This window comes from Cherax quadricarinatus, chromosome 4 (genome assembly GCF_038502225.1).
Source record: "Cherax quadricarinatus isolate ZL_2023a chromosome 4, ASM3850222v1, whole genome shotgun sequence".
Taxonomy (NCBI): Eukaryota; Metazoa; Arthropoda; class Malacostraca; order Decapoda; family Parastacidae; genus Cherax; species Cherax quadricarinatus.
This window is the reverse complement of record NC_091295.1, coordinates 38,263,406-38,277,122: the sequence shown is the minus strand read 5'-3', so window position 1 is coordinate 38,277,122 and position 13,717 is coordinate 38,263,406. Positions and strand designations below refer to the sequence as shown.

General features: G+C 41.4%; 1 protein-coding gene across 2 annotated transcripts in view; it reads right to left on the bottom strand.

The window, feature by feature from the left end:
- Window positions 1-13,717, bottom strand: part of LOC128684371 (bestrophin-4) — a gene marked incomplete at its 5' end in the record, with an annotated part of 131,357 nt that overhangs the window by 90,705 nt on the left and 26,935 nt on the right. For both annotated transcript variants that reach the window (XM_070095756.1, XM_070095767.1), the window contains 1 exon segment: window positions 3,804-4,042. In XM_070095756.1, the coding sequence (XP_069951857.1) occupies window positions 3,804-4,042 (239 nt within the window).

The window sequence follows — 13,717 nt, the reverse complement described above, 5'->3', positions numbered from 1 at the left end:
TGCAGACAGCAGCCATACAATAAAAAGTGTTACTGTGGGCAAGGCTGCAAAATCATCTACCACCAACATCTATAATTCACAAACTATCTGAAATGTATGGTATTTAGCGAGGGTATTCTTACTGATTTATCTTGAGAATTTTTTGAGAAAATATATCAAGAAGTGTGGCAGACACTGTCCTTGCTCATCCAATTACATTAACCTTAGCCAATAGCTAGATTAGGTGCATGTACCTACCACCTAACACCACTTCTGTTGTTCAGCCCATGGACCAAGAAGTTATCTAAGCAGCTAAAAGAATAAGAAAATATATGATGCTAATGTAGGTTCTGCTCTTTGTAGACACCTAGGTTTCTGAAGCTGCAAAAGAGTGTACATGATATAATAAGTATAGACTGAAGATGTTGATAAACATTAGATTGTAATCAGTTATAGCAGCAATTTACAACTGGGCTAAAGTGTGGTGCTAAATTAAGGCAAATATGCTGGGAAATTCTTGGAAAATATGTTAATGAACAACAATTAAGAAATAACGACAATAGTAAGGTAGGATCAAATCTCTTAGGAATTTTTTAAGATTACAGGAATACAGGAAGAGGCTTGGAAAGATTTAAATAATTTAAAAATGGGTTGTGTGCCACCAAATTAGAGTGACTCAAAGAAGGAAACACATTTGCCATCACTTTCTCTAGTAGTCCTTTCAGAAGTGCATGACCATATGACGCACAACAGCCCCACCCATCCTTCTGAATGTAAACTTTTTACCTCCCAAGCCATTTTCCCTTAATCTTAAATAAATGCTACCTTGTTCATACTCCCATTAAATCATTAAAAGACCTTTGTCTTCAATTACTCTGATCCAACATCTCTTAGATAGGAGTCTACAGATAATTATATACAGTCTGCATATATTCAATTCTAGGATGGGTCATTGCTTCTGTGCTGAACTGGTTGATGGACTGCATTATGCAGTCTAACAAAGGCACCACTGTATATATGTTGGTAGAATTACCGACAATATGTAAGGCACCACTGTACAGTCGATTATAAATTAACTTAAAAAAACATATTAAACAAGAAGAATGAGAAATGCATAGAATTTAATGCAAGTTTAACCTTTCTGCAAAGGTTCAGAAATCACTCAGTCAGCATCAAATGAAGGAAGTACTTGTATCCCACTTTCTTTAAAGTCAGCAGATACCCAGGCTCACTAGGTGAGTGGACAAGCAGACCATATTGACCAACCTATTAAGTTTAGTAAGTATGTTTATTCAGGTTAACACAAATGCAGTTACATAGATTGTCATACATAGCAGCATATGTGTAAAGAACCTAGGATAACCCAAAAAAGTCAGAGTGACTTTATTTAACCTGCCCAGCACATTGATTTGTCACAGCAAAACTTACACACATTAGACTTTTCAGCCTAATAAATTCTGTATGACAGCTCTATATATGGACCCAGAAGATGAATAACTTAACTTGAAAATTTAAAACAAAGTGCCTGAATGGTGCTTGAGAGCATGATAAATCAGACAATTGATATTGTTGGAATATATCAATACATGTACTAGCTTGCATGGCACGATGTCTAGTATGGATGACAAGCGGTAAGTCTCACTATTCTGTATTTTAAAATATTATATTAAATCCTTGATCCAATGGTTCCAATGAATAAAAGAAATTCTTCTTGTGTAAAGCACATACACCATACATTGTCCATAAAAGATAAGGTGGCTTTGAAGCCACTGTCAGTCGACATGAGCTCAATTCACTCAGATAAGCCATGACCTGTAAATTTGGGCCTACATATGAGAGAATAGGTCTGTGTGGTAAGTGTGCACTATATAAAAAAAAAATCCTGCAGCACACAGTGCATAATGAGAAAAAAGCTGCGACTGAGTTTTTGGTGTAAAACAGCGAATTTGCGGTGTATTCTTGTATGGTTTTTATGGTTGTATTCTCGTTTTTTTGATCTCATATGACAGAATGAAAGATATGACAGAATGGAAGAATGGATGTGTTATGGGGCTATAGGGCCCAACATGTATTTATGAATCTGTAAGTTACTCTGGGATACCTAATTATATTGAATTGATGGGGACACAGCATTTAAATGACCCTAAGGGAAGATCACCCTTAGGGACTGAGAGGCAGCTGGGTCAAGCCTATTTTCCTCAATATAATAGGTTTTACTATAGAGACACACACACACACACACACACACACACACACACACACACACACACACACACACACACACACACACACACACACAGTTTAAATAAGTAGTTTATAAAGTTGTATTTCTTTTTGTAGAATTAAATTAAGGTGTGGGAGAGTTGTGGTAACTAGAGAATTGTGCTTGTCAACAGTCTTTTGTTTTTCGGTGGGTGTGGGAGGAGCTTAGCTAGGCTCCTCCCTCTCCCTCTCCCTCTCACTCTCTCTCTTTGTTGACTTCAAGTTGGTAGGTCCTCTGGGTCCTTTTTTCTATTTTTTTGGGCATTATGTGTGCCCCAGGGGTGAGTTTTATAACTTAAGTAGTGGCCATCATACCCAGGGTGACTAAAGTGTGTCAAAACACTGGTTAGCCCAGAGATTAGTCAAGAAGAGAGAAGGGCAAATTGCCGAGATGCACCATGTGGGAGAGCAGCTAAGGAGTGTGTAGACTTATGTTTTGAATATGTGAGTGCTGTAATTGTATATTCTGTACATATCTATTTAGAATACAGTAATATTTTCATAGTAGTAGTTTAAATAACCTATGAAGAGGGCTGGTGAAAGGATATCAGAGACACTGAGGATGATCAATCATGATGTAAGTATTACCCTAGACAGATAAGGCCATTAAGTAAAAAGCTGCCCCACACTAGGACCTCTAGTGAGAACCTTACTATCAAAGTAATAAGGGACAACAACATAACAGGATGATATATTTTGATTGGTTTCACGATGGAAAGTACCTTAAAATTGAGCTCAAAGAAGCGAAAATGTTCTATTTTTGCCAATGTTCAAGAGTAAACAAATGATGTCACCATTCAATACATGTCCAACTGGCCAGTCTAATACGCAGTCATGAATGGGTTGACATTATTTATATGATTATTATAATAATGCAGTAGTCTATATAACAGTAAATCTTCTATTTTTTTGTGAATAAAAATTCAAAATGGAAAGCAAGCGTAATAAGAGGGGCCTGGAAACATGACTAACGAACAGAGAAAATGTTATTTTAGTGCCAGGAATGTCTGCATTGCTTATTCTGGACCCTATTTTGAAATTGGCATCTCTTAAAATTTGTGTGAAATTGTCCAAATTACCGATTTCTGATCACTTTATTGGGTACTAGTTGAAATAGGTAAATGGGCAGTTTCTTGTACTCAACTGATGGAACAGAAGGAATACTAGCAAAATAGCTATGAGTTTGGTAGAGTGGAACAATGGAATGGGCCAAAAAATAAGGTGTAAAGTGGGTGAAATTGCCGATGCGTAAATATTGCCATTGAGACGAGTGTATTCTAACCTAACCACTCTGTAATCCAGCAAAATCACTAATCCAGTACCCTATAGGCTCCGAATTAGTGATTTTTCAACTTACGATAGGTTCATCGGAAATGTAATCCCATCGTAAGCTGAGGAGCAGTGAGATAGTACTGTACACACTATTATTAGAGATGGAAGCTCAAAGGTGCATGCTCTTTTGTTTTCTTTAACACTGAAATTGGTATTTCCTTCCTGACATCAGTTATAATTTCTTTTAATACGTATAACTATCCCTATCTACAACCTATAAAATGACCTACCTGAGTGTAAACCAATGGGATGCTTATCCAGTCATAACTAAGAAGTCCTCCACACAGTCCTCTGAATCTGTTGATTTCATCTATAATTGTTTTGACAGCAAAATCATCCCTGATTCTGCCTTCTTTCCGAGCCCTGGTAACAATACTACCAGCCCACACAAGTGGCATCCAGTATTTGGGATGAGAAGTTTTTTCATCAAGGGCATCAAAAATTTTCTTCTCATTTGATGTCATAAAACCTGCGTAGATAAAAAAAAAAAAAGACAATTAATACAGGTATTCATAAATTTATCTAACAGTTTCCTAAACTGCAATAAATTAAATATTTCTTTATTAGTACAGTCCCAGAGTCCAAAATATTTAAGCAATAAAAGCAAAATTTTGGTCAAATTAATACACAGTGTAATAGCCTCTAAAAATTTATATACAACAGACTCTTGATTATTCACTGTTAAAAAAGAATTGAAGCTAGCTGCCCAATTTCTGATTTGCGTGATGACCCCTCAGTTATCCGCCCACCAGTTTGGATGAATGAATACCATAATGTCATTTGGGTCTGCAGTTACTTAGAAAAACTAAACTTGCTATCGCTTACACTAATATCTATTTAAAAAATAACTAAAAATTGTTAGAAATGTATTTTTTGTTTACCCAAATAAAATTTATTTGCTAAAATTTTAACTTAGTACAGTGTATATTCTTATGCTGTTCTGCAAGTTGTAAATCTTTGGCTGAAGGCTTTTCTTAATTAAAAACTGCATTAATTTGATTAAGGAAGATAACTTTGAGCAACACTGATCACCAGGTACTGGTAATAAGTCCACAGGTACTATGAGCAAATGAAGGTGTTATCAATGAATGAAAAAATGATTTACAAGGTAAGTTATTTTTCATACATAATAGTTTGGTGCAAATGCTATGTACTAATTTTTTCACATTTTGGACTATAGGTTACAAATCTGCTATTTGCAGTTCAGGTTCTAGACTTGTTAGTTTCACTTTCTTTCTGGCTGGCAAAAACTCGAGTACACCACATTTGCACCAAACTATCAAATATTAAAAACTAACTTGCCTTGGCAGAGCTAAACCTGAGGAGGTGAAAGTTCAGCCCAGCAGTTGCTGCCATCTGGCAGCCAGAGTAAAAACTTCCCGCTCAAGACAACGCACATTTGGTATATTTTTGCGAGTTTTGTTACGTAAGCAAATAGAGTTATAGAAATAATAGAGCCTACTAGACTGGAGAATACACTAGACCTCATCTTCACTAACAACGATGATCTGATATGAAATGTCACCATATCAAAAACAATATACAGTACTCAGATCACAACATAATCGAGGTTTAGACATGTATGCGTGGAGCCCCAGACCAACAAAATGAGATTAGTCACGAGGGAGCCTTCACCAAATTCAACTTCAATAACAAGAAAAAGTGGGACCAAGTAAACCAAATCCTAAACGATATAAGCTGGGAAAATAGACTAAGCAACACAGACCCCAACTTATGCCTAGAACAGATTAACTCGGTGGCACTCGATGTATGCTCAAGGCTTATTCCTTTAAGAAAAAGGAGGAGTAGATGTAAAACAGAAAGCGACAGGCGCTCCCTTTACAGGCGACGGAAAAGAATAACAGAGCAGCTAAAAGAGGCCAATATATCTCAAATGGGTAGGGAGACATTGGTCAGAGAAATAGCAAACATCGAACTTAAGCTAAAGGAATCTTATAGGAGTCGGCAATCGGGGGAAGAACTAAAAGCCATAAATAAAATCGAAAGAAACCCAAAGTATTTCTTTCCTTATGCCAAATCAAAGTCGAGAACAACATCCAGTATTGGGCCCCTACTTAAACAAGATGGGTCCTACACAGATGACAGCAAGGAAATGAGTGAGACACTCAAGTCCCGATATGACTCAGTTTTTAGCAAGCCACTAACCAGACAGAGTCGAAGATCAAAATGAATTTTTTATGAGAGAGCCACAGAATTTGGTAAACACAAGTCTATCTGATGTTATCCTGATGCCAAATGACTTCGAACAGGCGATAAATGACATGCTCGTGCACTCTGCCCCAGGGCCAGACTTATGGAACTCCGTGTTCATCAAGAACTGCATCCTATGGAGAGGGAGCATGGACATGGGGGTAGTCCCACAGTTACTAAAATCAACAGACATAGCCCCACTCCATAATGGGGGCAGTAAAGTAATAGCAAAGAACTACAGACCGATAGCATTAACATCCCATATCATAAAAATCTTTGAAAGGGTCCTAAGAAGCAAGACTGCCACCCATCTAGATACCCATCAATTACACAATCCAGGGCAACATGGGTTTAGAGCAGGCCGCTCCTGTCTGTCCCAACTACTGGATCACTACGACAAGGTCCTAGATGCACTAGAAGACAAAAAGAATGCAGATGTAATATATACAGACTGCAAAAGCCTTTGACAAGTGTGACCATGGTGTAATAGCGCACAAAATGTGTGCTAAAGGAATAACAGGAAAAGTTGGTAGAGGGCTCTATAATTTCCTCACAAACAGAACACAAAGGGTAGTAGTCAACAGAGTAAAGTCTGAGGCGGCTACGGTGGAAAGCTCTGTTCCACAAGGCACAGTACTCGCTCCCATCTTGTTTCTCATCCACATATCTGACATAGACAAGGATGTCAGCCACAGCACCGTGTCTTCCTTTGCAGATGACACCCAAATCTGCATGACAGTGTCTTCCACTGCAGACACTACAAGGCTCCAGGTGGACATCAACCAAATCTTTCAATGGGCTGCAGAAAAACAATAGGAAGTTCAACGATGAGAAATTTCAATTACTTCGATATGGTAAACATGAGGAAATTAAAACTTCATCAGAGAATAAAACAAATTCCAGCCACACAATAGAGCAAAAAACTAACGTCAAAGACCTGGGAGTGATCATGTCGGAGGATCTCGCCTTCAAGGACCATAACACTGTATCAATCGCATCTGCTAGAAAAATGACAGGATGGATAATGAGAACCTTCAAAACTAGGGATGCCAAGCCCATGATGACACTCTTCAGGTCGCTTGTTCTATCTAGGCTGGAATATTGCTGCACACTAACAGCACCTTTCAAGGCAGGTGAAATTGCTGACCTAGAAAATGTACAGAGAACCTTCACAGCGCACATAACGGAGATAAAACACCTCAATTACTGGGAGCGCTTGAAGTTCCTGAACTTGTACTCCCTGGAATGCAGGTGGGAGAGATACATGATTATAGTATACACCTGAAAAATACTAGAAGGACTAGCACCAAACTTGCACACGAAAATCACTCGCAACGAAAGCAAAAGACTCGGCAGACAATGCAACATCCCCCCAATGAAAAGCAGGGGTGTCACTAGCACGTTAAGAGACAATACAGTAAGTGTCAGGGGCCCAAGACTGTTCAACTGCCTCCCAGCATACATAAGGGGGATTACCACAAGGCCCCTGGCTGTCTTTAAGCATGCACTGGACAAGCACCTAAAGTCGGTACCTGACCAGCCGGGCTGTAGCTCGTACATTGGATTGCGTGCAGCCAGCAGTAACAGCCTGGTTGATCAGGCTCTGATCCACGATGAGGCCTGGTCACAGACCGGGCTGCGGGGGCATTGACCCCTGGAACTCTCTCCAGGTAAGCGTTATAATAGCTGTTAGCAGTGGCAGCTCATCCATAGGAGTTGCAGTCTTCCCAGATGCTCACTGCCAGACGTATGACTTCATCAACCTTACGCTAAAATAATTTGCAACTGACAAATATATTACAGGAAAAATCTGTTGTATGTTGTTTTCAATGTATTTATAAAAAATTTTTTTATTTTTTTTTGTTGAAACGAGATAAAAAATTATTAAAAGTAGAAGTCTGATGCGGTACAACAGTATAGGTATTACTGGGGCTACGAGGCGCCACTGGCTGTTACATATAAAATATGAACATACAAGGAAGGCAACTGAAGAGAACACGAGCGAGTGAAGACAAAGAGAAAACTAAGGTCAAAAACTGGTGTACCAGTTCATCAATAGAGGTCAAAAGGGGGTCCTCACAAAAGGTGGCAAGACGATAGTATAAGTCCCAACAAGGGCTACGAGGCATTCAGGAATATGTAGTAGAAGTAAAAAGAATAGGAAAGTGATCACTGTCATGTAAATCTGGGAGAACAGACGAAGCGTAATCAAGTGCAATTGACAAGGAACAGATAGAAAGATCAATGCAAGATAGAAACTGAGTGCAAGAGTCAAAATGGGTAGGAGCACCCGTATTTAAAACATGAAGAGGATGAGAAGTGAGAAGTCTCCAACTGATCACCACGAGTCACAGTGGAACCCTCCCAACAGATGATAGTGAGCATTAAAATCACCTAACAAGATGGGCAGTGGTAGGGAAGAGATCAAAAATGCAATATCCAAGATACAGAGTACACAAGAGTACACAGATGGAAATAAGTAAGGACCCCAATGGAAATAAGTCACTGTCTGACTTTTTTGGGTTATCCTAGGTTCTCTACACACGTGTTGCTATGTATGATAATTCTATGTAACTGTATTTGTGTATAACTGAATAAACTTACTTACTTAAAGATATAGAGAGCAAACTGTATACTTCTTTCTTTCAACACACCGGCTGTATCCCACCAAGGCGGGGTGGCCCAAAAGGAAAAACGAAAGTTTCTCCTTTTACATTTAGTAATATATACAGGAGAAGAGGTTACTAGCCCCTTGCTCCCGGCATTTTAGTCGCCTCTTACAACACGCATGGCTTACGGAGGAAGAATTCTGTTCCACTTCCCCATGGAGATAAGAGGAAATAAACAAGAATAAGAACTAGAAAGAAAATAGAAGAAAACCCAGAGGGGTGTGTATATATGTGCTTGTACATGTATGTGTAGTGTGACCTAAGTGTAAGTAGAAGTAGCAAGACGTACCTGAAATCTTGCATGTTCATGAGACAGAAAAAAGGACACCAGCAATCCTACCATCATGTAAAACAATTACAGGCTTTCGTTTTACACTCACTTGGCAGGACGGTAGTACCTCCCTGGGCGGTTGCTGTCTACCAACCTACTACCTAGGTAAACTGTATACATCTGTGTAAATAAATACGAGCTGCAGTATAATGCAGCAGAGAATGAACAAAAACTTGTTGATGCAGTATACCAATGTGCACAAGAAGCATGCTCTCATTAAATGATTCATCAGAAAAGGGATCAGAAGAATGTAACAGCACATAGCCCAAAATGGGATGAATAATGGGTGAATGAATTTTGGGCTCTTGTAACCCGACACATATTGGGGAAAACTGGGAGAGCAACACTTGGAGTTCTCCCCGATTACCCCTGAGGCCTCAAATATTCCATTGTAAATAAGATATTATTTACAAAGATAGGTATGTCAACAATAAGAAGTGATAAAATCTATGGGCTAGTAGGGTTAGTGAAGTTGATGTGTGGGGGCAACGGTAAGTGTGTAAGCAAGGAGGAATCAGAATGTTGTGAAGGAAAAGATTGTTGCGAGGGTTGTGAAAAAGAAGGGGTAGAAGGAGGCGCATCACTGTCCATCGAGGGTTTTGTCTCCACAACATAGTTGGAGATAGCGCCAAGTGTCTCAGCGGATAAGGAAGATGCTGATACCATGATTTCAGAGACAGGCGAGGTAGAGCAAGTAGAGACTGGGGTAACTACAGAAGCACCCAAAGAGGCCTGAGAGGGGCAGGAAGTATGAACCTGGAAAGATGTGTTGGTAGGGCAGAAGAATCCTGCAGTGGAACAGGAGAGGGAGAAGGTTGGAAGGTAACTAGGAAAGAAGATGGGGGGGGGGGACAGGAGAAGAAGAGACTACATGAGGGAGGGGTGAACCTCCACCTTCGTGTGCGAGTTAGAAAGTGGGTGAGAACTAGCCAACAAGGTAGAGAGAGAGGTAGAGAGAGAGGGAGAGAGAAAGAGAGGTAGAGAGAGAGAGGTAGAGAAAGAGAGAGGTAGAGAAAGAGAGAGGTAGAGAGAGAGGTAGAGAGAGAGGTAGAGAAAGAGAGAGGTAGAGAGAGAGAGGTAGAGAGAAAGAGAAAGGTAGAAAAACGACTGCACACTGACATTCACTTATCCAAGAGAAGAAATGCCAGCTGCTCTAAGCTACATCAATCACCAGCTGAGAGCTATATCAGCTTGGGGAAATAGATGGCAAGTAACATTTGCACCCGAGAAAACGCAAATGATGATCGTCTCTAGGCACCATGATGGTAATGCTGGTGCGGTACTAAGGATGAATGGGAGGGTGTTGGCACCTGGAGAAGAAGTTGATATCCTTGGGGTGAAATTTGACTCCAAACTAACCATGAAGAACCATATTGTAAATCTTGCAAACAAGGCAGCCAGGAAGCTTACAGCACTTCGCTGTATCTCACATCTACTTGACAGTAGGGGTTGCAAGATTCTGTACGAGGCACAAGTACACTCGCACCTTGAGTATGCTCCACTTTCTTGGTTTGCCTGCCCCCCCCCTCATCTGCGACTGCTTGACAGAGTAGAGAACAGAGCAAGACGTCTCATCTCTCGCCTGGACCCATCCTGGATAGATCTGTCATTTCAGCAGAGCCTTCAACATAGGAGGGATGTGGGTGGCCTTACTGTTATGTACAAGGCCAATATTGTCCAAGTACCACACTTGGATCCACTTCGAGGACAGCGTGAAACAAGCTTTTATGCCACAAGACGGGCAGAAAGCAGCAACTTCACTCTGGCTGTACCCTTCTCCAGAACATCACTCCATCTGAGATCATATATACCCAGGACGACTCGAGTATGGAACACATTCGTACAGCATAATGATGTCATCGAGATAAAGTCAGTTGATCAAATGAAAATGCTGGCCCACAGATGGCTCCAATTTCATCCTGTTCCCTACTTGTATGTCTCATAACAATAAAAATGCTTTCAAATGAGCTGATGTAGGTAACAGCTCTTAGCTTGCCAATAAAGTTAGGAATCCTTAACCTGTAAATAGCTTGTCAAAAAAGCTAGGGATCCTTAACCTTGTCAAACCCTGTGTAAAAAAAAAAAAAAAAGATAGAGAGAAAGAGAGAGAGAGGTGTAGAGAGAGAGGTAGAGAGGTAGAGAGAGAGGTAGAGAGAGAGAGAGGTAGAGAGAGGTAGAGAGAGAGGTAGAGAGAGAGAGAGGTAGAGAGAGAGAGAGAGGTAGAGAGAAAGAGGTAGAGAGAGAGAGGTAGAGAGAGAGAGAGGTAGAGAGAGAGAGGTAGAGAGGGAGAGGTAGAGAGGGAGAGAGAGAGAGAGAGGTAGAGAGAGAGAGGTAGAGAGAGAGAGGTAGAGAGGGAGAGAGAGGTAGAGAGAGAGAGAGAGAATGTGTGTGTGTGTTTGTGGGTATACCACAAGGGACAAATTTTTTCTTAGATGTAAGGAACCTACTTGTTCCAACTACTGCCACACATTGCATTCCAGAAGAAGAATTTTGTTGCAGCCAGGTTGAAAATTTCAGAAAATTGAAGGATATCCATAATCCTGTGGTATATGTGGATACAAGCCTGGAGCAACAGGAGGAAGGTTCAGAAGTCCTACCTCGAGAGAGAGAGAGAGAGAGAGAGAGAGAGAGAGAGAGAGAGAGAGAGAGAGTGAGAGTGTGAGAGAGAGAGTGTGAGAGAGTGTGAGAGAGAGTGAGAGAGAGTGAGAGACAGTGTGAGTGTGAGTGTGAGTGTGTGTGTGTGTGTGTGTGTGTGTGTGTGTGTGTGTGTGTGTGTGTGTGTGTGTGTGTGTGTGTGTGTGTGTGTGTGTGTGTGTGTGTATACCACAAGGGACAAATTTTTTCTTAGATGTTAAGAACCTACTTGTTCCAACTACTGCCACACATTGCATTCCAGAAGAAGAATTTTGTTGCAGCCAGGTTGAAAATTTCAGAAAATTGAAGGATATCCATAATCCTGTGGTATATGTGGATACAAGCCTGGAGCAACAGGAGGAAGGTTCAGAAGTCCTACCTCAGGTACTTTTGTCTAAAGATCAAGACTGCCCTCTTGGGCTGTGTTGTAAAGTTGCAGCTAAGATAATCCATCACAGGGAAGCACTTTATGAGCTCCTCAAATCATTAGATAACCTCCAAGCTATTGTAGAAGGCCAGTGCAAGCCTACATCAAGTGACGTAAGCTGCTCAGCTAATGGTGACACTATTGACAAAGACGAAGTCCCACACTGAGCTTAACTCAGGGGTAAATAATTGGTGGAATTCTGTCATCGCTAAGGTCCCACAGACTGACAGAGTTCAAAACACTACCTTTGGGAATTCTAACACAATTCCTCTGACCACCACAGAGGGAACAAATCCTCTTCCCAGCAATGAAGGAAACCTTGGATCTGTTAATTCTCCTACACCTGACATCTCTGCTTCAGCCACTGCCAGTCCACTTGACAGTGCACATGCCATCTCTGATCCTACACCTGTCAGCACACCTGCCAACACTATTCCAGAATCTGGCAGCAGTGCTTCATCAGCAAGTTCTGAGTCAGGAGTTTCTCCACCAGAGATTGGTGCAGTTAATAATCAGGGAACTATTACTTCACCTGATCACCTACTGCGCCAAAGTACGAACAGCAGGGACACATCTGTCAAAACTGGTAGAGGACGGGGCAGAGGACATGGAAGAGGACGTGGAGGAGGAAGACATCTACAGTTGTCTCACCCTCCACTAACACAGTTCCAGCGGCAGAACCTGAGGACAAATCTGCAAAACACAGGAGGCGCAACAAATCATAGTCCACCCTCCCAGGCACCTAGGCTGTGCTCTCGCTGTCACCGGAAGGGGCACACTGCCAGCAACTGCCTGCGAGATACCAGGTGTAATTAATGCTACAAGAAAGAACATCAGGAGGACCAGTGTCGGAAGAAAAAGGAACTTGACAGACAGGACCACCTGTTTAGAGACCTGTTCTCAGAACAAACCAGCAGGATCTATGAATTGGTGAACACACTCACACGTCACCCACTCAGCTACTCCTATCCCAGCCCAGCAGGTGGTATTGTGCCTTATACAAGACCACAGACCTACATCCCTGCAGCTGCCTCAGTACCCTACTTCTCTCAAGGGCAGGCACCTTACATGCCCTACACACCCACCACCTCAAGCTGACCACATCATCATGAGGAGCCAGTCTATCAGCATCCTGTCGGCCAACATTAGAGATTTCATTACTAATGTTGGAGAGCTCACAGACAGTTTTGTGAACACTCGACATCCCGACATGATAGCTGTTGAAACATTTTTGGATGACAGGACTCCAGAAAATTTTGCAAAAATTGCTGGTTACACCTCATGGATGAGAAGAGACAGGCAAGGGCAAGGAGGAGGTGTTGCTGTGTGCTTCTCTAAAAGTGTTCATGCCCTGCACATTGATGTTGCCACCCCTACACATCTTGAAATGTTGTTCCTCAAGCTCTGCATAAACACTAGTACCTCTGTACTAACATGTGCAATGTACAGACCTCAGTGGCAACATGCAGATCTCATCAACTTCCTAATGGAAAATATTGACTCCCTTCTGCTACAACACAACTGTCAACATATCATAATTGTTGGTGACCTCAACCAGCACCTTATACAGAGGGACTTTGATGACCTTCTTGCAGTGTTTGACAGGAGAAACTTTGTTGATTTCCCTACTCACATCTCTGGCTCCTCCCTTGACCCAGTAGTGAGTGATCTGGCAGAAGGCATAGTCACTTGTCAACCCCTCGGCTATGTTGGATCGTCTGACCACAAGGCTGTTTTTACGACACTTAAGATCCCAACAGAACAAGGTGAGGAGTCCACATGCACAACCTGGCTATGGGAAAGAGGAAATTGGCCAGCCCTTCGCTCTGAGCTCGCCACCACCAATTGGAATGCTCTTCTCCAAGGGGATGT